Genomic DNA, 27,741 nt, shown 5'->3' on the forward strand with positions numbered 1-27,741 from the left:
GTGTGTGTGTGTTGGTGGGGGGTGGGGTGGGGCACTAAGCCTTGAAGGATGCTGGGATTTTGAATAACTGAGGGACTCACAGTGCTGGATTAGGGACAGAGGCAGAAGGAGGGAAAATGTTGAGGTTCCCTTCTAGGGACTAGAATAACTTGTGTTATTGTTGGTTCATAATGAAAGAGGCTTTAAAAATGAGACTAAGCGTTCTAGGCTCATCTCAGAAACAGCAGGGGGTATCCAAAGTTTTTTAATGAGGGAATGAGGTAAGGAAAGCAAAGGTTGTTTGGGTTTTTTTTCCAATCAAGAAGTAATATATTATCTTAATATTATTAAAGAAATTAAATTTATGGTTTAAGAACCTCTGGAAAAAAAAGTCTCCAGGCCTTGATGCTTTCACTGCAGAATTTTACCAAACGTTTAGAGGGACACCTGGGTGGCTTAGTTGGTTAAGTGTTTGCCTTTAGCTCAGGTCATGATTCCAGGATCCTGGGACTGAGCCCCGCATCAGGCTCCCTGCTTGGTGGGGAGCCTGCTTCTCCCTCTCCTGCTCTCCCTGCTTGTGCCTGCTCTCTCTCTCTGTCAAATAAATAAAATCTTAAAAAAAAAAAAAGAATTTTTCCAAATGTTTAAAGAAATATTACCATTCTACATAATCAATAAAGTAGAGTTTTTGTTTTGTTTTGTTTTTTTATTAACATATGATATATTATTTGCTTCAGGGGTACAGATCTGTTCATCAGTCTTACACAATTCACAGAACTCTCCATAGCACATACCCTCCCCAATGTCCATAGCCCAGCCACCTTATCCCTCCTCTCGACCCCCCAGCAACCCTCAGTTTGTTTCCTGAGATTAAGAGTCTCTTGTGCTTTGTCTACCTCCCCGGTCCCATCTTGTTTCATTTTTCCCATCTCTACCCCCACGACCCCATGCCATGCCTCTCAAATTCCTCATATCAGAGAGATCCTATGATAATTGTCTTTCTTTGATTGAATTATTTTGCTTAGCATAATACCCTCTAGTTCTGTCCTCATCATTGCAAATGGCAAGACTTCCTTTTCTGATGGCTGCACAGTATTCTATTGTATATATATACCACATCTTCTTTATCCATTCATCTGCTGATAGATATCTAGGTTCTTTCCATAGTTTGGCTATTGTGGACATTGCTGCTATAAACATTCGGGTGCACGTGCCCCTTCAGATCACTACGTTTGTATCTTTAGAGTAAATACACAGTAATGCAATTGCTGGATATAGTATTCTTGACTGCATATTTTTCTCATTTAGTGCTCTGAATATATTATGCCAGTCTTTTCTGGCCTGCCAGGTCTCCGTGGATAAATCTGCTGCCAATCTAATATTTCTACCATTGTATGTTACAGACCTCTTGTCCCAAGCTGCTTTCAGGATTTTCTCTTTGTCACTGAGACTTGTAAATTTTACTATTAGATGATGGGGTATGGACCTGTTTTTATTGATTTTGAGAGGAGTTCTCTGTGCCTTCTGGATTTTGATGCTTGTTCCCTTTGCCAAATTAGGGAAGTTCTCTGCTATAATTTGCTCCAATATACCTTCTGCCCCCCTCTCTCTTTCTTCTTCTTCTTCTGGCATCCCAATTAATTTAATAGTGTTTCATCTTATGGTATTACTTATCTCTCAATTCTCCCCTCGTAGTCCAGTAGTTGTTCATCTCTCTTTTTCTCAGCTTCTTTATTCTCCACCATTTGGTCTTCTATATCACTAATTCTCTCTTCTGCCTCATATATCTTAGCAGTAAGAGCCTCCATTTTTTATTGCACCTCATTAATAGCTTTTTTTAAATTTCAACTTGGTTTGATTTTAGTTATTTTATTTCTCCAGAAAGGGATTTTATTTCTCTAGAAAGGAAATCTCTTGTATCTTCCATGCTTTTCTGGAGCCCAGCTAGCCCCTTGATAATCATCATTCTGAACTCTAGTTCTGACACTTTACCAATGTCCGTATTGATTAGGTCCCTAGCCATTGGTACTGCCTCTTGTTTTTTGTTTTTTTGAGGTGAGTTTTTCCTCTTTGTCATTTTATCCAGATAAGAATAGATTAATGAGAAAACAAAATACTAAAAGGGTAGCAATGACCCCCCTCCCCAAAATATACACTAACCAAATCAGGAGAGACCTGAAACCAAGGGGAGAAAAAAGGAGAAAAAACACCACACACACACACACACATTTGTAGACTGGTGAATAGAACAGAGCCACACACTTGATTTTGGGTGTATTTTGGTCTGTTAGAAGAAACTACCTCCCAAAATTTTAAAGAAAGAAAAATTTATATATATACAAAAATAAGGGTAAACATAATGAAGGGATGGAATATGACTGTAAAGATGAAAATTTAAAAAGATTATAAAAGAATTGATAAGTTGGTTGAAAAAAGGGGAAAAAAAAGAGGAAAGAATGTGATCAGGCTGGAGACTAGAACAAAGCCATGCGCTAGATTTAGGGTGTATTTTGATCTGTGAGAAAAAACTGTATCCCAAAATTTTAAAGAAAGAAAAACCTATATGTATAAAAAGATAAGGTTAAATATAATGAAGGAATAGAATGTAACTATAACAATGAAAATATAAAAAGATTTTTTAAAAGGTATTGATAAGATAAAATAGTTTAAAAACATTAAAATAGAAAAAAAATTTAAAAATAGAATAAGACAAAATAAAATTTTAAAAATTTAACTTTGAAAGACTAAAGAATCACACACACACAAAAAAGCCATGAATTCTATGTGTTGCTTTCCCCTAGCTCTGGAGTTCTGCAGTTCTTATTGATTGGTGAACTTGATCTTGGCTGGGTGATCTTGCTGATCTTCTGGGGGAGGGGCCTGTTGCAGTGATTCTCAAATGTCTTTGCAGAGGCGAAATTGCACCACTGTTACTAGGGGCCAATGTAAGCGATCTCCTGGGGTTCGCTCTTGGAACTTTTATTCCCTGAATGTTTTCCTTAGAGCTTTGAGGGATGAGAGTGAAAATGGCAGCCTCCTAGTCTCCAGCCCATAGTAGCTGAGGGCTCGGGGCCCCACTCCTCAGTGCACCCTCATAGAGATGCAATCAATCACTCCCTTCTCCCTGATCTCCGGCCACACTCTAAGCTCACTCGGCCTGTGACCGAATGTTTCTATCTCTGGTGCACGGTCTCGTTTGGAGTTGCCAAACGAGATATAAACTCTTCCATTCTGTCCAATATCACTAGTCTGTTTAAAACTCTACTTTCCTGAGGGAGGAGCAAAATGGCGGAGGAGAAGGAGAATCCCAGCAGATTCCTGCCATGTGCTCCCAAACTGCTCCTTCTGGAGGAGGAAGGAGAGTCTCCCCAGATCTGCCATTTGTGGGCTCCCCACTCAAAGAGCAATGGCTGGATTGTGCCTTGGATCATAGTAGGGATGGAATATGACTGTAAAGATAACTGTAATGACTGTAAGAATATGACTATAAAGGTAACCCTGAGCTGAGAGCCCCTCCTTGGCTCCATCTCTGCAGCTGGCTTCCACACTTTGATATCTGGCAGCTCTGCCGCCCTCAGATACCCCTGGGCTTTCTGTGAACCCACAGGTCCTGAGACCACGGTGTCCCTGTGAGGGCTCCACCTCCCACTTAGCCTTTGGAGCAGTGTCCCTCAATGGAGCAGACTTCTGAAAGTTCTGACTTTGTGCTCGCTGCTGTATTGCTTTCTGGGAGCCGGCCCCTACCCCTATAATCTCTCTTTCCTTGTGTCACCTCGGATTCACTTCTCCACATATCCTACCTTCCAGAATGCAGTTGCTTTTCTGTTACTAGAATTGCTGCTCTTCTCTTCAATCTTCTGTTCAGTTTGTAGAGGTTCAGAATGGTTTGATGATTATCTAGCTGAACTCCAGGGACCTGATGATATTTAGGTCTCCTTCTCCTCCGCCATTTTGCTCCTCCCTCAGGAAAGTAGAGTTTTAAACAGACTAGTGATATTGGACAGAATGGAAGAGTTTATATCCACAGTGGCCAGTGGGCAACCAGCACAATGAGTCAAGCATTTATGGTGATGACTTCTCCCATTTCATGCATTGATTATAAATGTTCTTTGGTTGCTCTTTTGACCCTTCCTTCCTAAGTAGTAGTAATATTAATAAGAGTAGCACATCATGCATTATTATCTCACGATTTAATTTATTGTCTTTATGACAGATGAGAAAACTCTGGCACAGAGACGTTAAGTGATTTGCCCAAGGTCACAGTTATGAAATCCGGACATAGGCATTCTGGCTCTCAGTCCAGACTTTGGCCACTACACAGTATCATTTATTCTCCAATCTTTTCAAAAGAGAACTGTGAGCCTTCAGTGCATTTATTGTGGATCTTTGGTATACCCAGCCACAGGTGGCTGCTGGAAGCTCTCACAGAGATTGTGTTTCCACAAATATAGATGGGCAGGTAGGCAAAGACTACTTTAAGAAATTAGTGGGGGGGGGCACCTGGGTGGCTCAGTGGTTTAAGCCTCTGCCTTTGGCTCAGGTCATGATCTCAGGGTCCTGGAATCGAGTCCCGCATTGGGCTCTCTGCTCAGCAGGGAGCCTGCTTCCTCCTCTCTCTCTCTCTGCCTGCCTCTCTACCTACTTGTGATCTCTGTCTGTCAAATAAATAAATAAAATCTTTAAAAAAAAAAAAGAAAAAAGAAATTAGTGTGGAGCTGAAATAGCTTGTGAAATGGCTACGGTGTCAGATATAGTCCCGTCCATCCTAAAGACACAGCTGGTGAGCCATCCGGGCTCAGATGGTTAAGCATCTGCCTTCAGCTCAGGTCATGATCTCCAGATCCTGGGATCAAGCCCCATATTGGGCTCCCTGCTCAGAAGGAAGCCTGCTTCTCCCTCTCCCTCTGCCCCTCCCCCATCTTTCTGTCTTTTTCCTTACTTATACTTTCTCTGTCTCTCTCAAGTAAATAAAATCTTAAAAAGAAAAAGAAGATCAAATAGGATGATAAAGATGGCATGGTAAGGAAGTAAAGTAAGAAGAGATAGAAGTTAGTAGCCAGATCAAATATATTACAGGGAAACAAACAAACAAAAGGTAGAACTTTTTTTTTAAAGATTTTATTTATTTGACAGAGATCACAAGTAGGCAGAGAGGCAGGCAGAGAGAGAGAGAGAGAGGAGGAGGAGGAAGCAGGCTCCCTGTGGAGCAAAGAGCCAGATGTGGGGCTCGATCCCAGGACTCTGGGATCATGACCTGAGCCGAAGGCAGAGGCTTTAACCCACTGAGCCACTCAGGCACCCCCAAGGTAGAACATTTTAATAAGAGAAGTACCAGGAATTAAGTATAAGAACATCCTAGACAGGTAAAATAGATATAACCAAGAGTGTACTAAATATAAATATAACTAAGAGTATACTAAAAAGAAGAAATGACTATTATTGGAGTTCCAAGGCCAGCATTACCACGCTACCATAAGCCTGGTTTTTGGTTCCCTCTCTCCTCCCACACTGGTTGTTCTGTATACTGGTACAGAATCCTGACAATGGAAATTTGACGTGAATGTCTCCAAGATGGTGAGCAGAACTTCATTATTTTTAAACCAGCATTCCCCCTTTATGGAAAATGGAGAGATGTCTCAAGGAATAAAGGATAGACTTCTGTTCAAGATGGCCATGGAGTAAGACCCTGAACTTACCCCACTCCATGGACATCCCAAATCAATGGCTATATCAGAGCAGTTCCCTCCTGAAGAAGAACTGAGGACTGACTGAACAGCTTCTGAACAGCACAGCGAACAACAGAGGGACCATAAAGAGAATGGCATGAGAGACAGAGATACAGGAATGAAGGGAGCCCCCACCCTGGATGCTGTGAACTTAGGTGGGCAGAGATAGTACCAGGAACCATGAGCAGACTCATCTATCTGCCCACAGAAAAAAAGCCTCAGTTTAAAAGGGCAACTAGAATATAAAGGAACCAGCCCCAGGACCCTGCCAAATGGCAGGGGAGCTGCTGGAACCTTCTCTGAGTCAGAAGAGCTGATGAGCACGATGGTTTCTGTTCCCCATCTACCTTGATAGGAATAAAGGGTACCATGGGCCAGAGCTGGGTAAATGCATAAATAAGGTTAAATATTCTTTATGCTGGTACTTCTCAGTCTTTAATACATAACTGTGTCACTCCAGAGGAACCCATAATAAGAAATTGTCTTTAGACAGTGGAATTCTTTTTGGGGGAGGAAAGGGATGCTGAGGACAAGGTCATGGAAGTAGTGTTCCTTGAAACACAATTGAGACATGCTGTCCCCAGCTCTTTGTCCTGTCTCATGACAAATACTGCCTTATATTCCATATCCAAATAAGTGAATGTGTTCCCTTTGCCTGGAATTTTCTACCCCCACGTCTCTTGACATAGCTCTCTGCCCTTCTCTTCATTCAGGTCTCAGCTCAGATGTTCTTCCTCAGAGAGGTCTTCCCTGACCACTCGATCCTGTCACTCCAACCCAGAGCTCTTACCCCTATTTGAAATGTTTGAAGGATGTCATAATGTCATTCTGTTTCTCCTATTTGAGGGCAACTTCATGTCGTGAGTGTGTTGCTGTGTCCCTGGCATTTAGAATGGGCTCCGGCACGTAGTAGGTGCTCCACTGAAGGAAGGAACACCCAACCTAATGAAGCCTTCGCATTAAACAGGGTAGAAGATCATGATGACCTCATGCCGATCTTTCTGCGCCATGACATGCTTCTTAAGGAAACTTACGGCGAGTACTTCCTGGCTGAACTGATAGAGGCCCAAGATGAAGAGAATCATGCCATCGTGTGTGAGGTTGGTGATTAATCTGCCTGGGGATGCACTTAGTGAGGGAAATGAAAGAAACAAGCAACATATCTCCTGGTTTTTGCTCAGCTCCTCCAGAGCTGCCATCCCCCTCCCTGTTTCCTGAAGCCCTTCCAGGTGGCTTGCTGGGGCCCCTTCATAGCGGCGACATCCTTCCCCATGTGACCTGGCTTTAGGTTTATAGGTTTTTGTGAGATGCTTCCAGAGACTAGGCTGCTGTGGACTCTGTGCCCCGCCCCTGAAGGTAGGGATGGAAGTTGGGGTGAAAGGAAGAAATTCTTGAGGGCACCTGGGGGAATTTCTGAGACCCCCCCCAGGATCCCAGAGACCACAGACCAGCATCCTGCTGGCACATGGATTTTGTCTGACTTGGAAAATAATTCTTTTTTTGTTTTACCAAAATTTCACACTTACAGAAATCTTCTAGAGACAAACCATGAGACTTTTAATCTCAGGAAACAAACTGAGGGTTCATAGAGTAGAGGAGGTAAGAGAAATAGGTTGGCTGGGTGATGGACATTAGAGAGGGTATGTGTTATGGTGAGCACTGTGAATTGTGTAAGACTGATGAATCACAGACCTGTACCCCTGAAGCAAATAATACATTATATGTTAATAAAAAAAAAAAAAGAAAGACAAAAAAAAGAAAGAAAACTTCTAGGCACCAATTCTCAAAATGGTAACATTTGAACACACTTGCTTTATCTTTCATTCTCTTTGCTTGCTTTTTCTCTCTCTATATTTGTCTGTTTTTATATATAAACATATATATTTATATTACTTATGTTACCTGGTAACATAAATGTATGTACACTGTAATATAAATATTATATATATATATATATTTTAGAACTATTATATATTTTTCTGAAACATTCAAGAATGAGTTGTGGGGCTCCTGGGTGGCTCAATGGGTTGGGCCTCTGCCTTCGGCTCGGGTCATGATCCCAGAGTCCTGGGATCGAGTCCCGCATCAGGCTCTCTGCTCTGCAGGGAGCCTGCTTCCTCCTCTCTCTCTCGCCCTCTCTCTGCCTACTTGTGATCTCTCTCTCTGTAAAATAAATAAATAAAATCATTTAAAAAAAATAGAATGAGCTGTGGATGCTACGCCCCCTTCACCACTAAATACTTCAGTGTGTATTTCCTAAAAACAAGAATGTCCTCTGACGTAACTGTGGTATCGCGTTCAGGTGGAGCACCCCATTATTCTAACTGCAGACCTTACTCCGATTGTATTCACAGTCCTTTTCAGCAGAAGTGATTCCTCATCATCTGCTGCACTCAGGTGCCCTGTGTCTTCAGTCCCCTGTAATCGGAACAACTCTCCAGTCTCTTTGTTTTTCAGGACAATGACAGTTTTGAAGAGCGCAGGTCTGTCATTTTGTGCAGTGTGTCTCAATTTGGAGTTGTCCCTCGTTTTCTCATGATTTGATTTAGGGTGTAGATGATTAAATTTCGTTGTATGAGTGGCCAGTATTTCAAAATTAGGAGGGTGTATGTAACAACTGGAACATCTAGCTTCTCTGGAAAAATTGGAAGGCCTGCTGTTGGACCCCAGTGAGTTGGCCCTTTGGAGCAGCTACCGCTGTAGACAGTGCAGGTAGGTACCCTCGAGCCCATCACCATTCCCTGTGTGCCTTGGGGGTTCGCGACCCTCCTGCCCCTGAAGGGGCAGCCACCTTTCCCATTTTATATCAGTGTGGCCTTTGCTAGCATGGTAGTTGTGACCACTGTTTCAGAACATGCTTCACAAGGGTCCTAATTCCACAGCATCCATCCGGGAAGGCTTTACTGAGATGGGAGGTAGGGATGGCAGTAAAGAAAGATGGAACCCGCCCTCTCTGGTTTGACAGCTGTAGACCCTGGGGTCCACCTACACCCAAGGGAGGAGGGGAGAAGAGACCCAGGTGAGAGCTGGCAAGATAGCTAGCTTTAGTGTGTCTCAGCTCAAAGCAGCAAGCAGGCTGACCTGGCCCCGGGGGCAGCCACTGTAGGCAACTCTGCAACTCTTGAGATGGTCACTCATCCTTGCCCTGCCCCCAGAGCATTCACAGGGACACTCCTCCCTCACAGAATTTTAACTAGCTGTGGCTTCCTTCCCTGCATCTGTCCCCACAAGATTTGATAATGAGGATTCGATCCCAGTTCTGATAGCTGAATATCAGTGTGCAGAGGTATCTTTAACCCTTTGTGTCGGTTGGAGTGTGCTGAAATAGGCCTTCCTGAAAAATACCGGGAAGGCGTTCTACCTCATTCCCTACTCCGTCTGAAGCTTTGGGCATTCTTAAGGGTTGAAAATGCTGCACTAGGGATATTCACAGCATCTGCTCAGTGGTATGGAGAAATTGTCTGACTGGAAAAAAAAATTGAGACTTGGTGCCTTAGGGTAATCAGGGAAATGTGTGGTGACTGTTCATCTTTAGGAAGGATAGGGCCATGACCCATGGCATCTGCTTTGTGTGTATATAAGAAATGCGAGGAAAAGATTTTAAAGAAATAAGTACTCAAACTTGAGCACATGTTGAAATGATTTCTTGGGGTGATTAGAACACAGATTCCTGGGACCCACCCTCCGTGTGATCTTGTAAGTCTGGGATAGGCCTGAGAATGTGCATTTTTCACTAGTTCTTGGGTGATATTGATGCTGCTGGTTCAGGAACCACATTTGTGCACTCAGTTTTAAAGGATTGAAGCTCTCCTCCAAATGACTCACTGTTGACTTATATACAGGGCTCTCACAAGGGCAGCCTTTTGTTGATGATTTTAGTAATCAAGAAAAGAAAGCAATTGAACTGTGAGTGAAGATGTTCTCTTTGCATCACATGAGAAATATAGAGGCAGCTTCTGTAAAGGCCTTTAAAAGAGGTTTATGTAAGCTTGGACTGAAGATTGTTTTGACAGCAAAATCTTATTTTGAATGAATTTTTGTGTTGCCTTTTGCATATCATAATAATCAATAAACATGGATAGAACCCTTGGGTACCCAGCCCTATACCTGAATACTTCATAGAATCCCAAGGTTTAGGCAAAGATGACCACAAATTAGTTTGTTTTGTTTTTGTTTCTCAAGTGGGTATTTGACCTTTGCTTTGTGCCAGTTTATTGAAAAGTACTTAAAGGTGGAATTCAGCAGTTTTACTTCTAGGATGATCATTCAGGGATTCTTCATACACTGATTTCTCTATTTGAGAAAACTGTAAGAGCTATTCAAAGAATATTGCTTTTCTTGGGAAACTTGGAATCAAAAGTTCTTTTATTCTGATAACATGATCTGTTTGAGGCTTGGTTCTACATCAGCGGTTCCCAAGCTCAGTTTGTAGGAGAACCACCTGGGAGACTTTTAGACTATCCCCATGCCAACAAACTTGTATCCAGAATGTATAATGAACTCATATAGTAATAAAGAGAAAAAGGATCTAAATGAAATGTGGACAAAGGATTTGAATAGACATTTCTCCAAAAAAGGTATACAAATAGCCAATAAGCTCATGAAATGGTGCTCAACACCATTAGTCATCAGGAAAATACAAACCAATACCACAATGAGATACCACTTCACACTTGCTAGGATGGTTGTAATAAAAGAGAGGGACGATAACAAGTGTTGGTGAGGATGTGGAGAAAGTGGAAGGAACCTTCATAGACTGAAGGTGGGATTTTAATATGGCACAGCCACTTTAGAAAACAATCTGGCATTTTCTCAAAAAGAGGAACATAAAATTACCATTTAACCCAGCAGTTCCACTCCTAAATTAAAAATACAAGTCCACCAAAGACATGTACACAAACATTCATAGCAGCATTATTCGTAATAGCCAAAAAGTGGCAACGACCCAAATGTCCATCTGTTGAATGAATAAACAAAAAGGTGGCATAGCCACACAATGGAATATTATTAGGAGATAAAAGGGAACGAAAGACTATGCATGCTACAACATGTTTGAACCTTGAAAACATTATGCCAGGTGAAAGCTTCCAGACTTCAAGGACCACATATTATATGATTCTATTTATATGAAAGCCTAGGAAGAACAAGTTCTTAGAAACAGAAAATAGATCAGTGGCTGGAGAAAGAGGTGGATGGGGAATAATTAATAAAAGGTATGGGGTTTTTATGGGGGGGGCAGGGGACAAAAACTTTTGGGAATTAGTGGTTGAAGGTATCTATCTTTATGAGTATATTAAAGCTACTGAATTGTATACTCTTTAAAGGTTTATTTTTATGGTAGGTGAATTATATCTCAATTAAAAGTCCTGATGCTGGGATGTACTTAGATCAAGTAGATCAGTTGTTCATGGTGAGATGTAATCAGCATTTCTAAAACACTCCTCATATGGTCCCAGTGTGAAACACTTATCTACATGCTGGAAAACAAAAGTGTGAAGGACAGGATGACCTTAGAGAGATAAAGTCATTAGTTTCTTAAGGTGAGAACCGGCCCTAAATATTAGATTCTGAGATCCTATCCATAATATTTGTTTCTTCACCATTGAAAGGGTTTTATTTTTCATTTTTAGGTTTTTGCATTCTCCTTTAAGGACTTCTGTATGTTTTCATTTGACCTCTACCTTCAGGCTAACGAAAAAAGGAAAAGTCAAGGAATATTTGGGCCCAGCAGCAACATTTTGAAGACTATGTCTTTACATGATGAGACAAAACTACTGAGAAGTAATGACTCATGCAGACCCCATTCAGGCTTTTTAATGACCAAAAGGGACAGTCCAGTTTAGTCAGGCCTTTGTTTTTTTAGAGAAGGATTTTATTTATTTGTCCCAGCTTTATTGAGATGTAATTGACATACATGATTATGTAAGTTTAAGGCGTACACCATGTTGATATGATACATTTATATAATGTAAAATGATCACACTATAGCATTAGCTAACACCTTCACTGCATCACATAATTACCAGTACCTTTTTGTGGTGAGAATGTTTAAGATTCGTTCTTTTAGCAACTTTCAAATATCTAATTCAATATTGTTAACTAAAATCACCATGCTGTACATTAGATCCCCAGAACTTATTCATCTTACAACTGGTAGTATGTGCCCTTTGACAAACCCCCTACCCCTTTTACTCACCTCCCAATCCCTGGTAACTATAATTTTACTGTTTCTATGTGTTCTTTTTTAGATTCCACATATAAGTGATATCATATAGTATTTGCCCTTCTGTGACTTAAGCTTAGCATAATGCCATCATGCAACCACCCATGTTGTTGCAAATGGCAGGATTTCCTTCTTTTCTCATGGCTGAATAATATTCCATTGTATGCATATCTTTTAATTCATTCATCTGTTGAAAGACACTTAGGTTGTTTCCATATCTGTCCATATGTGAATAATGCTACCATGAAAACGGGAATGCAAATGTCTGAGATCCTGTTTTTGTTCATTTTGGATATACAACTAAAAGTAGTATTGCTAGGTTATATGACAGTTATATTTTTAATATTTTGGGAAACCTCCATACTGTTTTCCATACTGGCTGTAGCAAATTACATCCCTATGAACAGTGCATGAGGGTTACTTTTTTTTTTTAAGATTTTGTGTTTAAGTAATCTCTACACGCACATGGGGCTTGAACTCACGACCCCTGAGATTAAGAATTGTATGCCCTACCAACTGAGTCAGCTGTGGGCCTGATGAGTGTTACTTTTTCTCCACCATCTTGCCAATGCTTGTTATCTCTTGTCTTTGTAATGGTAACCATTCTAGTAGATATAAGGAAATATCTCATTGTGGCATTGATTTTCATCTCCTCATAATTAGTGAAGTTGAGCGTCTTTTAATGTACCTGTTGTACCTGTTGTATGTATTCTTTGGGAAAAAAAAGATCTATTCAGATTCTCTGTCCATTTTTAAATTGGATCTTTTTTTCCCTATTGAGTTGTAGGGAAGTTTATGCATTTCGGTTATCAACCCCCTACCTAATATTTCAGCATCTGGTTTACAAATACTTTCTCTCACTGTGCAGATTGCCTTTTCATTGTGTTGATTTTTTCCTTTTGCTGTGCAGAAACTTTTTAGCTTGGTGTCATCTTACTAATTTTTGCTTTTGTTGGTTAGTGTAGTTTTGATGTCAGATCAAAAAAATTGTTGCCAAGAACAATGTCAAGGAGCTTCTTCCCTACATCTTCCAGGAGTCATACAGTTTCAGGTCTTATGTTTAAGTCTTTAATCCATTTTGAGTTAATTTTTGTGAGCGGTGTGAGATGGAGTCCCATTTCAGTCTTCTGCATGTGGCTATCAGTTTTCCCAATACTGTTTATTGAAGAGAGGGTAATTTCCCCATTGAGTATTCTTGGCTTCCTTGTTAAATATTAGTTGCTTATATATGGGTGTTTATTTCTGGGCTCCTGATTCTGTTCCACTGGTTTCTGTGTCTGCTTTTATCTTAGTACTGTACTGTTTTGATTATTATAGCCTTGTAATATGATTTGAAACCAGCTTTCTTTTTTTTTTAAAGATTTATTTATTTTAATTTTTGAAGATCTACTTATTTATTTATTTGAGAGAGACAGAGAGCACATGCAGGTGGAAGGAGCCGGGAGTGGGAGAGAGAATCTGAAGCAGACTCAGTGCCACATGTGGAGACAACATGGGGCTGGATCTCATGACCTGGAGCTCAAGACTTGAGGCGAAATCAAGGGTTGGTCACTTAACTGACTGAGCCACCCAGGTGTCCCTCTAGTTTTGTTCTTTTGGTGTCTTCTAGGGTTCTATACAAATTTTAGGGTAGTTTGTTCTATTTCTGTGAAAAATGCCATCGGCATTTTGATAGGGATTGTAGTGACTCTAGAGATGGCTTTAGGTAATATGAACATTTTAACAATGTTAATTCTTCTAATCTAATTGTTTTTGATACTATCGTGAATGGGATTGTTTTCTTTATTTCTTTTTCAGGTATTTCATTGTTAATGTATAGAAATGCAATTGATTTCTGTGCATTGGTTTCATATTGTGCCACTTTACTGAATTCACTTATCAGTTCTAACAGTTTTTTGGTGGAGTTCTTAAGATTTTCTATATATAAGATCATATATCATTTTCCAAACAAAGACAGTTCTACTACTTTACTTATTACTACTTTACTGCTTCCTTTCTGAAGATTTTTTTTCTTTTTCTTGACTGATTTCTCTGGCTAAGACTTACAGTCCTATGTTGAATAGGAGAGGTGAGAGTAGGCACCCTTGTCCTTTTGCTGATCTTAGAAGGAAATCTTTCAACCATTCACTGTTGAGTATGAGGTGCTTTGGGCTTGTCATAAATGCCCTTATTCAAGTAAAATATTTTTCTACTATATTTATTGAGCATTCTTCTCATGAAGGGATGTGACATTGTAAAATGCTTTCTCTGCATCTTTTGAGATGATATGATTTTTATTTTTCTATTAATGTATCATTTCTATTGATTTGTGTATATTAAACCATCCTTGCATCACAGGGATAAATCCTGCTTGATCATGGTGTATGATCCTTTTAATGTGCTGTTGAATTCACTTTGCTAATATTTTATTGAGAATTTTGTGTCTGTATTTGTCAGGGATATTGGTCTATAGTTTTCTTGTAATACCCTTATCTGGCTTTCGTATCAGACTAATGCTGGCCTCATAAAATATTCAATTTTTAGGAAAGTTTGAGAAGTATTGGTGTCAATTCTTCTTTAAATATTTGGTAGAATTTACCAGTGAAACCATCTGGTCTGGGGCTTTTCTTTGGCAGGAGGTTTTTGATTGCTGATTCAATCTCTTTACTTGTTATTCATCTGTTCATATTCTCTATTTCTTCATGTTTCTGTCTAGGTAGGTTGTATTTTTCTAGGAATTGATCCATTTATTTTAGGTTGTTCAATTTGTTGCCATACATAAGTCTCATGATCCTTTATATTTCTGTATTACCAGTTGCAGTGTCTTCTCTTTCATTTCTGATTTTGAATCTTCTCTCTTTTTTTCTTAGTCTCGGTAAAGGTTTGTCAATTTTGTTTATCTTTATAAAAACCAACTCTTAGTTTCATTGAAATTTTGTACTGTTTTTCTATTTCATTTATTTCTGCTCTGATCTTTGTATTTCCTACCTTCTGCTAACTTTGGGCTTAATTTCATCTCGTTTTCCAAGTTCCTTGAAATGTAAATTTAGTTGTAGATTTATTTTAGATCTTTTTTTCTTGATGTAGGCATTTATTGCTATACATTTACTTCCTAGAACTGCTTTTTCTTTTTCTTTTTAATTTTAATTTTAGTTAACAAAAATACAATATTGGTTTCAGGAATAGAATTCAGTGATTCCTCACTTACATACAACACCCAGTGCTCATCACAACAAATGCCCTTCTTAATACCCATCATCCATCTAACCCATCCCCCACCCACATCCCTCCATCAACCCTCAGTTTCTTCTCTATCATTAAGAGTATCATATGGTTTGTTTCCTTCTCTCCTTTTTTTTTTTTTTTCCCTGTCCCATATATTTAGTTGTAGAACTGCATTTTCAACATCCCATAGGTTTTGGTATTTTGTCTTTCCATTAATGTTTGTTTGAAGATATTTTTTTTATTTCCTTTTTTATTTCTTCTTTGGAACTTTTTTTTTTATACTTTCCACATATTTGTGAATTGTCCAAGTTCCCTACTGTTACTGATTTTTTGTTTTAGAACATATAAAAGATACTTGGTATGATTTCAGTCTTCTTAAATTTGCTAAGACTTGTTTTGTGGCCTAATATATTATCTATCCTGGAGATTGTTCTGTGTATGCTGGAGAAGAATGTATAGTCTGCTGCCATTGGATGGCATGTTCTATGTGTGTCTGTTAGGTCCATTGGTCTAAAATACTGTTCAAGCCCAAGATTTCCTTGTAGATTTTCTGCTTTGGATGTTCTATCCATTGTTGAAAGTGGGTTGAAGTCCCTTACTATTATTGTATTATCTATTTCTCCCTTCATATCTTTTAGTATTTGCTTGTTATATTTAGGTGGTCTGAGATTGAGTTTATATATATTTATGATTGTTATATCTTCTTGACAAATTGACCCATTTATCATTAATATAATGACCTTCTTTGTCTCTTGTTTCTATTTTTGGCTTAAAGTCTTTTTTGGCTTCCACTTGCATGGAATATCTTTTTCCTTCTCTTCACTTTGAGCCTATGTGTTTCCTTAAAGCTAAAGTGAGTCTCTTTTAGGCAGCAAATAGTTGGGTCTTTGTTTTCCTTTCTTTTTTCTTTTCTTTTCTTTTCCTTTTCTTTTCTTTCTTTTCTTTTCTTTCTTTTTTCCTGAGAGAGAGAGAACATGAGTGGTGGGGGAGGGGCAGAGAGAGAGAGAGAGAATCCCAAGCAGGCCCCATGCCTAGCATGGAGCCCAACATGGGGCTTGATCTCACAACCCTGAGATCATGACCTGAACCAAGGTCAAGAGTCAGTCACTTAACTGACTGAGAAGATGCCCCTGCCATCTTGAATTCTTTATCTGGTAACTTAAAAGTCTCAATGTCTTTGGGTTTGGTTACCAGGAAATTATGGCGTTCTTTTGGTGATATCATTTTCTTGATTTTCTCATGTTTCTAGGAGTTTTTCATTACTGTCTTCACATTTGAAGTAGCAGCTACCTCCTCCAGTCTTTACTTTATTCAGAGGAGATATATCTCTGTCAGCCCTGCTAGAGATCCTGAAGAGTGGATAAATTGGCTCCACTTTTCTTGCTTCCTCTTGTGGCAGACTTCTTAAGCTCATATGCATTCTCTGACTCTTACAAAACACCAGGCCAAGTGCTGACAGCCTCTTTTATTTCCCCAGAGGTAGCTGCTCAAGTTTGTATTCTCTCTCTGGTAACAGACTGATTTTCTGCGGTCCTCACTAACCATCTGCTAAAGCCTGCTTGTGGTGCTGTTGGGACTGTGCATAGGAGCTGGCCACAGGGTGGGATGATGTGTGGGTAAGGCACACAGGTTGCTGGGACCATTTGTGGACAGGCTTCTGATGCAATCCACAATGCAGTTAGGAACCGGGTCCCTTTATTGCCCTCCAAGAGTACTATTTGCTGCTCTCCCTAGCCTCTTTCTGCACCCCTTGTCATAGAGCTCCCAATTAAGTACTCTCGTTGAAGTAAAAGAGAAATGGGCCTCTTTGGAAGAATCCCACACAGCTGTGGTAGCTAGGTGCTCACTCACACTCACCCACTCTCCCTTTTTCCCATTGGATAAATCATGGGCCAAGGAAGATGTTTTTTTGCCCCTAAGCTGTGCCTCACTGGGGATGTGTGAGACGGGTAAAGCCAGACTATTCCTCTTATTCATTTCAGTGAATCCAAACTCATAATTTTTGCTCTGGTGGAGTCCTGGAACTTCTCTGGAAACTATACTTTTTATAAAGACTCTTTCCTCTGCAAATGACTATCTAAGTCTATATTCTCCAAGGGCTTCTGGACCATGGCCAAGACAGGCTAGAGCCAGTTCATAGTCAAGATTGAGGTGTGTCTGCCTATTTCCTCATGCGCAGTGGTCAAAACTCTTCCAGGTCCCTTGGTGTATGGTGCTGCATGCCACAGCTCCTGCAGAGGCTCTTTTGTTCATGGCTGGATGCCAGATGTTTACTGTTGAGCTCGGGGACAACAACGATGGATATCTTTATGCCATCATGACGCTGATGTCACTCTGAAGTGACATCACGTCATGTCACATGAAAGGTGCCCGTTTCAACCCAAATCACTTTTGTTAGTGTTATGAAAAGCAGCTGCAGTGATTACCTCCACGTATTTTCCTTTCTAGTCACATGTTACACATTTTCAGTGTATGTAACATCAGAGGAAAGTTGCAGGCTGAAAATTGTGATCCCAACTCTGCAAGGATCCTTTGGTGTTTCTAAAGAGGTGAATGGAGTCTGGCCCAATTTCTGAGAGGCCATGTTACCTCATATATCAGACGCTTCCCATTCTGTGCAGAAGCAACCATAGACTCTGGACCTTGATCTTTAAATGGAGGGGCAGAAGGGGGACCCCCTTAACAGGAAGGAAGCCAGTCCAGGACGTGGGAGCACATCTCCAGTTTCTACTGAACTATATCTGGTGTTGTTTTTTGTTGTTGTTGTTGTTTTGGTTTTTTGCTTTTTTTTAATCTGGTGTCTTAAGCCTTTTTGAGTACAAGATCAGTACTGTCACTCCCTTCCCACCTGTCTCCTGAACCCTTCTCCCAACCACTGGACTTGCCTAGGCTAGCCCTGTAAGCAGTGGTGTGTAGGAACTAGCTAATTCTGCCTCACAGAATGTTCAATCCTCAGGAACCTTGCAAGCTGGTAGTTAAACACAGCCTTGGGTTAAAAATTAAATTATATAAACTTGCAGCACAGCCATACTAAAAAACAAAGTTAATACTCAACATTCATCATTTCCTAATTATTTTATTATTATCTTTGCCCTTGAGATTATTTATGTCTATCATCTACTATATAATAGTGGCTACTGAGCATCCCTTCTCAACTCCCTGTTCAGTAACATCACATTGGTAGCTTAAAATTGGCCACAATGGGAATATTTACACCACAGAGATTGGCAAATTACTAAATCAGGGCTTTCCCCGCAGTTGCTGATGAAGCATTTATGGGCAACACACCGTGCTTACAGGTGACTGACGCTGACCAGAGATCACAGAACAGAGTGCGTCAAATCTGTCTCTTCCCACACTGGCCCCTGGTAGTTACAGGCCATCCACATAGAATGCCTGGGACCTTTGCCTGTGCCAAGTAGGAAACTCTTGACTAGTTAAAGGTTTTTAACTGTGCAGACTTTCTTTGGCTTGATAGCTACTTGGGAGGAGTTTTGAGTTATCACTGTGCTGCCGAAATTACTTCTCATAACTTTATCCTGGCTTACCTTGACATCTGGTGTTTACTCCAAACTGAGATTTTGGGGAAGGGTGGTTGGAGGCCAAGGGTGGCTCCTAGAGACAGATGGGCAGAGCGTCTGCTCTGGCATCATCCACAGCATGGGCAGCAGTGGTCCGAATAGACACACTGACCTGCGGGTGGGCAGAGCCTGCCAACTCAGCCCTGCCAATGGCATGAGGCAGAGGGGATCAAAGCTGGCAGTGGTCACAATAAAGGCCCCCTCATTGTGGAGTATGGTCAGCCAAAAGGGGTGAGTGACTATAGAGCTTTTTAGAAGGAAGCGCAAATGATACAGGGCACACATGTCTCTCGATGGACCTGTGTGTGACGACAAGGTCACGCATGTAGGGATTTCTAGCAACCAGAGCTTAATGTATCCTAATATATATCCTCATAGGAAGAAGAAAAACAAAAAGCAAAACTTTTAGTTTTGCTCTCTTAGTATAAGAGAACAGAAGACACCTTTGTGGTGGATAGTTAGCTCTGTCAGACAACAGTCAACAATCGATGCCTTTTGATTATTCAAGTACAGAAGGTTTGCTGACTCTGTTTTTCCAGAAAGCACACACATACACAAAGATGAATTTGAATACTCCCACAAATTCATATTTCAGAATGGTGGTTCTCAACTCTGAATAGTTATTTGAAAGAAACTCAAAGGAAAAAGCAGACATTTCCACAATATGTCCTTGCTCTGTTGCAGTTCATAATTGTGAACTTTTGTGAATTGTCACAACCCAGGATGAATGATGGGAATATAACAGGTTGTAGGATTGGAGAACGTTGCATCTTTGTTCCTAATGGCAAAACATGTTTTTTCTCATTTTCATCAGAATGTGTGATCCATGCCATTTGAAATCAAATTCCAAACACAATGAGCCATTAGTGTAATAGCTCATTACTAACAGCGGTCTTATAAATAATACATTCTTACCATGCACATGCAGCTTGCCGTGAAGCCAGCAAAAGGTATTTCGGGCCATCAAAGTTTCGTTGCGCCAGCGTGGCTGTAGATTAGAAGGACATCTCCATGTGAACCAAGATGGTTGCCAATTTTCCCTGCCGAGAGTGAGGCTGGCCGTCTCTTTCTGCACATATGGTAGATGGATTGGTTAATCAGCGTCTGCTGAGTCTTGGGCCTAAAATTACAGAGAAGCCAGACAACTGTGGCTACGCAGCCTTTGTTCATGAGTGCAAACAAGACAAACAATCACTTGTTATTTGGGAAAAAAATTAAAATGTTTATTTTGGACTTTTATTAAAGTGTCAATGGCTTTATAAAACAGCTGTGTAAATCCTGCCTTGTACAGCCAGTATCATTGTGGGGTGGGAGCCGGGGCTGTAAAGAAAAGGGTATGCATGGAAAAATCAATTTTTAAGAATTCCTCTTGTATTCCAGTATTAGGGAGAAAACAAAGGGAGTCTCACAGCTATTTTTCAAACCTATGTTTGAAAACAAATGACTTTCAACTACAAGACACATTTGAGAACAAATACTTTAATGCCTAATTTTTCTATGTGTCATGTAAAAAAACTGAGTATTGTTGCAGCTTAATTTTGTGCTTCAGTAGGTTAAAATATTAACTGTTTCCTCTGACTGTCATTTATGGGATGATGCTGCATTCTTGGGGTTAGGGAATGCCTATGATGAGTTCTTCTGCTTTCTGTACAGAATGGTCGTCTCAAGAAATGCAGCCTGAATACTTGAAGAGTAGAACCTAGTAATGCTGGTTTCTAAAAGGAGCTGTCAGTCAAATCAATCAACCAGAATCTGCTTAAAATCCCTGTTATAATTCACAGGAGGAGTTATTTATGCACAATTTAGTTTGCTCTCTTCTAATTTTAGTGAAATATAATTGTATAACATTGCATAAATTTAAGGTTTACAACATAGCAACTTGATATATATATGGATGATATGCATATACATATGTATGTTATGTGATATATATAAAAGTAATTATATTGCACAATAATTACTATAGGGAGATTAGTTACCTAAAGAACTAGGCATTCTTTGTTGCTCCCTTTTAAAATTTTAAATGCTTTCCTTGCAGGGAAGAATGACATACAGAATTATTGAAGGGACATCATAAAGAATTTCAGTCACAGATATTTGTCAGTGTGGACTATGATAGAGTTAAATTTCGTTGCTTTGTTCCTACCAATAACAGTTGTAGATCTGCTAATTACTCGTTACAAGATAATTTGTTTTCTCAACTTCTGACATTTCTGACACCAAATGTGTAGGGTTTTGCTTACACCGACCAAATTTTCAGCTCCCTAGAAACCAACTGGGTGTCCTGCAGTTCAGTGCTGTCGCTCCCTGGAGGTAGTGTGGACCTCTCAGGGTAAGGGTTCAGGCCACCCAAGACTGCCCCCATTTCAGGTGCCAGTCATAAGTCTCAGGTGGTCACCTGTACTCCTAATTGAATGGCTATGAATCAGAGGTTCCCACAGCCCCCTCCTTTGGGATCAATACTTTGTTAGAATGGTTCACAAAACTCAGGCAAGCACTTGACTTACTGTTGCTGGTTTATTATAAAGAATACAACTCAGGAACAGCTACGTGGAAGGGATGCTTATAGCAAGGTACCGGGGAAAGGGCCCTGAACTTCCATGTCCTCTCTGGGCATGTTTCCTCCCAGCATCTCCATGTGTTCGCCAACCCAGAAACTCCTGATTTCTCTTGTTGAGGGGTTTTTATGGTGGTTCCATTAATGATGGATCATCATTGTATCATTGGCCATTGGTGATTGAAGTCAATCTCAAACCCCTCCCCCCTCTCTAGAGGTCAGGGGGAGGTGCTGAAAGATCCAACCCTCTAATTAATCACAAGTTTGGTTTCCCTGACAATCAGCTCCCATTCTCCAGGAGTCACCTCATTAGCATAAACATAGGTATTACCAAAAGGAGCTTATTAGGAAAAACAAAAGATGTTCCTTTTGGGAAATTACAAGTGTTTTAGGGGCTTTGTGCCAGAAACCAAGGATGAAGACCAAACATGTATTTCTTATTGTATCACTGTCCCACGTGTCTTCCTTCCTGTGTATCCTTCATCAGAGGCCTAAAATCATGGGACTGTTGTAAGAGGTTCAGAGCCAGGTATCTCTTCGGATCCTAAGAGGTGATGTATTTGTAAATCATACCCACATGGTGAACCAGTGTTGCGAGTTTACTTCGCTCAGACATCCCCACCAAACCTCTTTGCTCACATCTTTTCCCCATAAGACCATCCAATCAAATAAATGAATGAATTCAAGAAAATCAAAGTTCCATTCTGAAAGAGTAGGTGACCATGAACATCTCTGAATCCAGGGTCAGTTGGATGGAACCATGGCTGGTCTTACCAAGACTGTGCATGCTAGAGGGGAAGAAAGTGGACAAGAAGGATGGGCTCACCATGGGATAATCAAAAGGTATGGGGCAGGTCTGGGCAAAGAGAGCACATGTTCTTTCCCTCCAGAACTCTAGCAACTTCTTCAAGTTACGTATCCACTTCTAGGATTGTTCACAGAGGTCATTCACTGGACATTTTTTGGAGCATGTTATATGTGTGTTATATGTGCTATGCATAGTGCTGGACACTAGAGCTTCTCCCTTAAATATCTCAAGGTGCCTGCCAAGCTACCAACCGCCTACATGCTGTAGGCTCCTGGAGGTGTTGTGATGAGAATTCATTTGGAGTCTGATAGAGTAATGAGATGTTTTGGGTGTTTCAGGTGGAAGGTGTAGCTGTTGGGTTCATGAGTGTGTGCTCAAGAGTGAACATGCAACTCCTGCATGAATGCTTTGACCTGGGGCCCTTCCACGGACTCTGTACCCCACACCCCGATGATGTTCTGCAGCCACCGGAAGAGCAGAGCGTTAAAGGAAATCAAGGTACAGTGGCTATCACAGGAACACATCAGCAGTTATATCCATGCCTTCTACACCATTGTGCGTTTTGAAGAGTGGGGGAACTAGATGGCTTATTTTATGTCTCCTTCTCCAATTCCCTTGAAGGTATAGTTTCCATGGTTAATCCTATCAGGTGCTCTCATCTGTGAGCACAGAGGGCCAAAAGCACACAGGTGTAGACTGAGATGATGGCTCTACAGCTTAAGGTTCCCTAAATTCGGAATTCCTGCCTCAGAACAGTCATTGTGAATAATCGATAGTATTTTGGCATTTTTACACACACACACACACACACCCACACATCAAAATAGAATGTGTTTTTTTCAGGTCAATAACTTGAGAAGTTTTGTATGGTTTTAAGTTTCAATTCCACCAATTAATGCTTTTGTGTTTGTGTCTTTGACAAATTATATAGTACAAGTCTACTGCAAGTATAGTCATTTTAAACTTGCTTTAAATTATTTCTAGCCATATGAAATAATAAAAAAAATTAGGTAATCTCAGACTTTGGTGTTTTGATGAGATCTTCCTACACAATGGATATCTTTCCAGGTAAAGTGTTTCCATCTTAAACCTGGCATATGTTAATTCACTTCTCTAAACCTAGATTTCTCTCTTTGTAAAATAGGAATAATAATAATACCTCCTACATAAGGGAGTTGTGAAGTTTCACTGAGATTACTCATGTCAAGGGCTTTACTCTGTGTCTTTTTTTTTTTTTTTTAACTTTATTTTGAGAGAGAGAGAACATGAGCAAGGGGGAAGGGCAGAGGAAGAAGGAGAAGCAGGCTTGCTACTGAGCAGGGAGCCCAGTGGATGCAGGGCTCAATCCCAGGACCACGGGATCATGCCCGGAGCTAAAGGCAGCGCTTAACCAACTGAGCCACCCAGGCATCCCTTTACTCTGTGTCTTGAGCAGACTTAGTGCTCATTAAATGTTGACCATCATTGTCAGTGATAGTTACTTGTTTGCAATTGGCCTTTCACCTGTTTGAGCTTTCTAAGGTTAAAGTCAAGGCATTTTGAATTGCTCTGCTTTCTCATGTCTGAAGGATGATGTCAAGATTGTTCAAAAATAGGAAGAGGAACACACTAGGCACTGGCAAAGCACTTGTCAGTATAAGCAATGGCAGGTGTCTATCTGGTTGATCTTACCCCCTCAGTGCAAAACCACGTGCATAGATGTACACATCTGAATGTTCACACTTTTTACAGAGAACTTACAGAGCCACAGATGGAGAGGTGTTTTCCTTTTTGTACTGATGACCACAGTCTTTCTAAAAGAAAGGTTTGAAGTCATTATTTTTTAAGAATGAAAGCTGGCTTGCCATGCTTCTCAGTGAAGAGATACTGGAGTGTTCTAAAGAACCTTTCAGGGATGCCTGAGTGGCTTAGTTGGTTAAGCAGCTGCCTTCAGCTCAGGTCATGATCCCAGTGTTCTGGGATCAAGTCCCACGCAGGGCTCCTTGCTCGGCAGGGAGCCTGCTTTTCCCTCTGCCTACCACTCTGCTTGCCTGTGCTCGTGCTCTCTCTCCCTCTCTCTAACAAATAAATAAATTTTTAAAAAATCTAAAAAAAAAAAAAAAAAAAGAGCCTTTCAGCATGACACAATCCCGAACCATAAGTTATCTTTGTCACTTTCGAGTGCATAGCTTCTTCTTGAAGGCAGCATTATATAGGTTTTATGGCTCAATTTTTTCATGCATAAAATGGAGATGAAAATAGCATCTAACCCAAAAAGTTGTTGGGAAGACTAACTGTTAGAATCTATGTGATGTGCTCAGCTCAGTGCCAAGCACAGGGTAAGGCCTCAAAAAAATTTGTTTGTATCTCTGCCTGTGACTATGGTTATAAAAAACAAGTTGAAAAGTTAAAGTTCTTTCCAGTGTGTTTCTGAGTAACCCTGAGACTACTATGATGTTCCATACATAGAACAAATGGAAAATTCCAATCTTAGAAACTATATGGGGAAACAAAGTTCAAAATTGAGGCTGAACCCTGGACTTTAAAACACATACTTTACAGCCCAGATATGGGAGCTGAAGGAAGTCCTACCTCTCTCTACCACCTTTAATATTTTTACTTAAAATTCCTTTTCTAGGACAAAATGGGAAGTAAAGGAAATAGGAAAGCTCTTGTTATCTTCTGTGCCTTGTTTATTTTTGAAAATCCAGCTTTATGTTCATGGATACAAAGATGATTATGAAATTGTCATCAGGGAGCACTATGATAGGCTTCCAAATAACTCAGGGATGGATTCACAAATCATCAACAGCTTATTATATCTAAGAAAAGAGTCATCAACACATTTTGCTGCCATCTTCCTTCAACAACAACAAAGAATGAGACTCCAGAGAAAATTCTAAATGTGCTATTATCTACTGTTCATTGTTTTTCTGATGAAAGTCTCAAGTTAAAAAAAATATAATTTCTCTAAAATATGAACTAAAATTCTTGTTTCAAATGAGCACACATCATTGTGCTTTATACCTTGTATTTTGTTTAGCACTTTCTACTTTTCAAAGGATTGTTGTATATGTTATCTCATTTTGTCATCATAACTTGATACAGGAGACTAGGACAGGTGACATTTTTTCTCTTTTATATATACCCATCCAAGCTCACACAAGGTTTTCAAGCTCATCAGGGGTGGATAGACCTGAAGCCCAGCCCTCTCTGCTTGGCAAGGTGACTTTTTATCTTGGATGGCTTTGTAAACTCCAATGGTGTGTCGCCTATATTGGATACTTGATGAGCTTTCTTCACATTTATGTGAAGTTGTGTAATGAGTTACCACTTTAAGGAGTTCTCGGTGGCCCACCCATTTCCTTCAAGCTTTTGAGTACATGTGCGCGCGTGCACGCACACCCTCTGGACAACTTCCATGTCCTGGAATCTTCACCTCTGTGTCTATGGGATTTGCCAGAACTGTGGAAGTCCTCTCTGCCCCATGCAAGAGGCAGGCTAGAAGGGCCAGGAAATTAACACTCCATGACCAGCCTCTGCTTCCCTGGCTTATGTCCTTGTCCCCCTATGCCTCTTTCTCAGTCAGCTCCCAAATAAATAGTTGTACTGGAGTCCTTGACTCAAGATCTACTCAAGACTAGACACTGCCTGTCTAGTCTTTTCCCATCAGCTGTGACAACATTTATTTTTACACACCTGTCAGGAGTTCAGGTATAAATACCCCAACTCCCTCACTTCTTAGGTGGGATAACTCTTTGACATTAGTTTTGTACTGTCTTCCAGAGTCCCTCCTTCCCTCTATGGGATTGGGTTCCAGCTATTCCAGTGGTAATCTCTGTAATGACACATTGCTTACTAGCTGTCTTTTCTTCCCTTTCTCTCTTCCTCACCCCCCTACTGATCCTTCCTGGAATCACCTCCCAAATAAACCACTTGTTCTCAGATCCTTGGCTCAAGGTCTACACTTTCCCCACCAACTGTGAAACTTGCAATATCACACCAATCTCAACCCTTCTGAGCAGATGAATGTCAAGGCTCAACACTCTTAAGCCAATACAGTGGCCCTCCCTCTTTAGCTACTTACCCACATTCTAATCAGCCTACTATTTGTTATTTCAGCCATATCACAAGTTTTCATTGGATTTGAAAAGTTTAACCCTGCACCTTCAATTTGCATTTTACTTCCATTTTTCAGCCACTCATTTTGCATATATAACCTTTTGCACACACTCACAAACTTTAGTTTTTAATCTACTAAACCTTGGGACTAAATTGGGACCAACAGAAACAAAGTCTAGTAAAAGTTTATTTACTTATTTTTTTGTGTGTAGTGAAAAGCCTAGATTAGAAGTAGCAGTTCCTCCCAATTTTGGAAGAATTCGTTAAGAAAGAGTCATAGATGTTTAGGAAAGATTTTCTTGTTCTGTGGGAGATTGTACTAAATGATATTTAAGATCCCCTAAGATGCTATGACTCTGTGAAAACTCAGTAAACATACATTAGGATATTGCATATGCCTGGTAGTTTATGTGTATTTTCTTCCAATAACAATAAAATGGCTCAAAACGGTATTATTTTTCCAGTTGGCCCCACTGCTGGCCCTGCCCAATGTTTGAAAATCACACTGTGTCTTTTATCTGCTGCATCATCACAGTAAAGACTTTGGAATCAGAATCGAGCTGGCAAATTTCTTGGTAGTGCATAAGGCAAAATAGGGCACAGCCTGCATTTCTGCAGCTGTATTGGCATCGCCACATTTACTGGTTAAAAAAAAAAAAAAGCCAAGAGCAACTTTTGTTTGTCATGCAGGCTGGAGTGACCCGGGGAGCAGAAGTCTCGGGCTCAGATCTGTGAATGTCATTCTGTACGCAGGGCCCACTGTGCAGAATCTCTGTGGTACTGATGTGCCCTTGACAGGGAGAAACTTGGTTCTATATAACAGAGTTGTGGGCTTTCAAAAGAAGAATCAGTGTAGCTCTCTGTAACCAAAAGACTCAGAAAAGGTGTTGCTTACTGCATATTTAAAAGGCCCTTCAAATGTGATTTTCTTAATGTATCCATATAAAACATAGCAATGCTGCCCTTTAAATTTTAAAATTAAAATTAAATTAAATTTCAATTTAAATTAAAAAAAGTTACTTTTCGTCAGGACATGTTTCTTTATGTCTTATTTAAATTTCTTTGGACTTCCGTTTTCTTCTTACCTCCAATTCTCTCTGTAGGAGGAAGAAACATCTGAAACCAGTTTCCAGTGCCAGAGTTAAAAAACAATAGCTAAATCAAACCTTATTGTGTTTCAAATTGCCTTTTAGCTTTTCTTCCTAAGGTTCCATTTTATATGCCTGGGTTGCCTTCTGTTTCACTTTATTTATTTATTTATTTATTTATTTATTTATTAACATGGGTACCAATATGGATGAAACACTTGTGTTTAGAGCATAGCAGTATTTCGCCAAAATATTTGCATTATATCTCTCAGAACACTATTTTAACACCCAGTACATTCTGTAGTTATTAAGTGACCCACTTAATTCGCTGGGGCTGCCCTAACGAAATACCAGCTTGAAGAATAGAAATTAATTCTCTCACAGTTCCGGAGGCTTAAAGTCCAAGATCCAGGTGTAGGCGAGATCAGTTTCTCCTGAGGCCTCTCCTTTTGGCTTGTCAGTGCTGTGTCTTTT

General features: G+C 40.2%; 1 protein-coding gene across 5 annotated transcripts in view; it reads left to right on the top strand.

The window, feature by feature from the left end:
• CFAP61 (cilia and flagella associated protein 61) overlaps window positions 1–27,741 on the top strand; it is a 285,821-nt gene that overhangs the window by 30,471 nt on the left and 227,609 nt on the right. For 4 of the 5 annotated variants that reach the window (XM_032351542.1, XM_032351539.1, XM_032351538.1 and 1 more), the window contains 2 exons: window positions 6,673–6,805; window positions 22,417–22,576. In XM_032351542.1, coding sequence (XP_032207433.1) covers window positions 6,673–6,805; window positions 22,417–22,576 — 293 coding nt within the window. Of the gene's footprint in view, window positions 1–6,672; window positions 6,806–22,016; window positions 22,114–22,416; window positions 22,577–27,741 lie in introns of those variants that run through there. The other variant, XM_032351543.1, reaches the window with a different exon arrangement.

The sequence above is a fragment of the Mustela erminea genome, chromosome 7 (assembly GCF_009829155.1).
Source record: "Mustela erminea isolate mMusErm1 chromosome 7, mMusErm1.Pri, whole genome shotgun sequence".
Taxonomy (NCBI): Eukaryota; Metazoa; Chordata; class Mammalia; order Carnivora; family Mustelidae; genus Mustela; species Mustela erminea.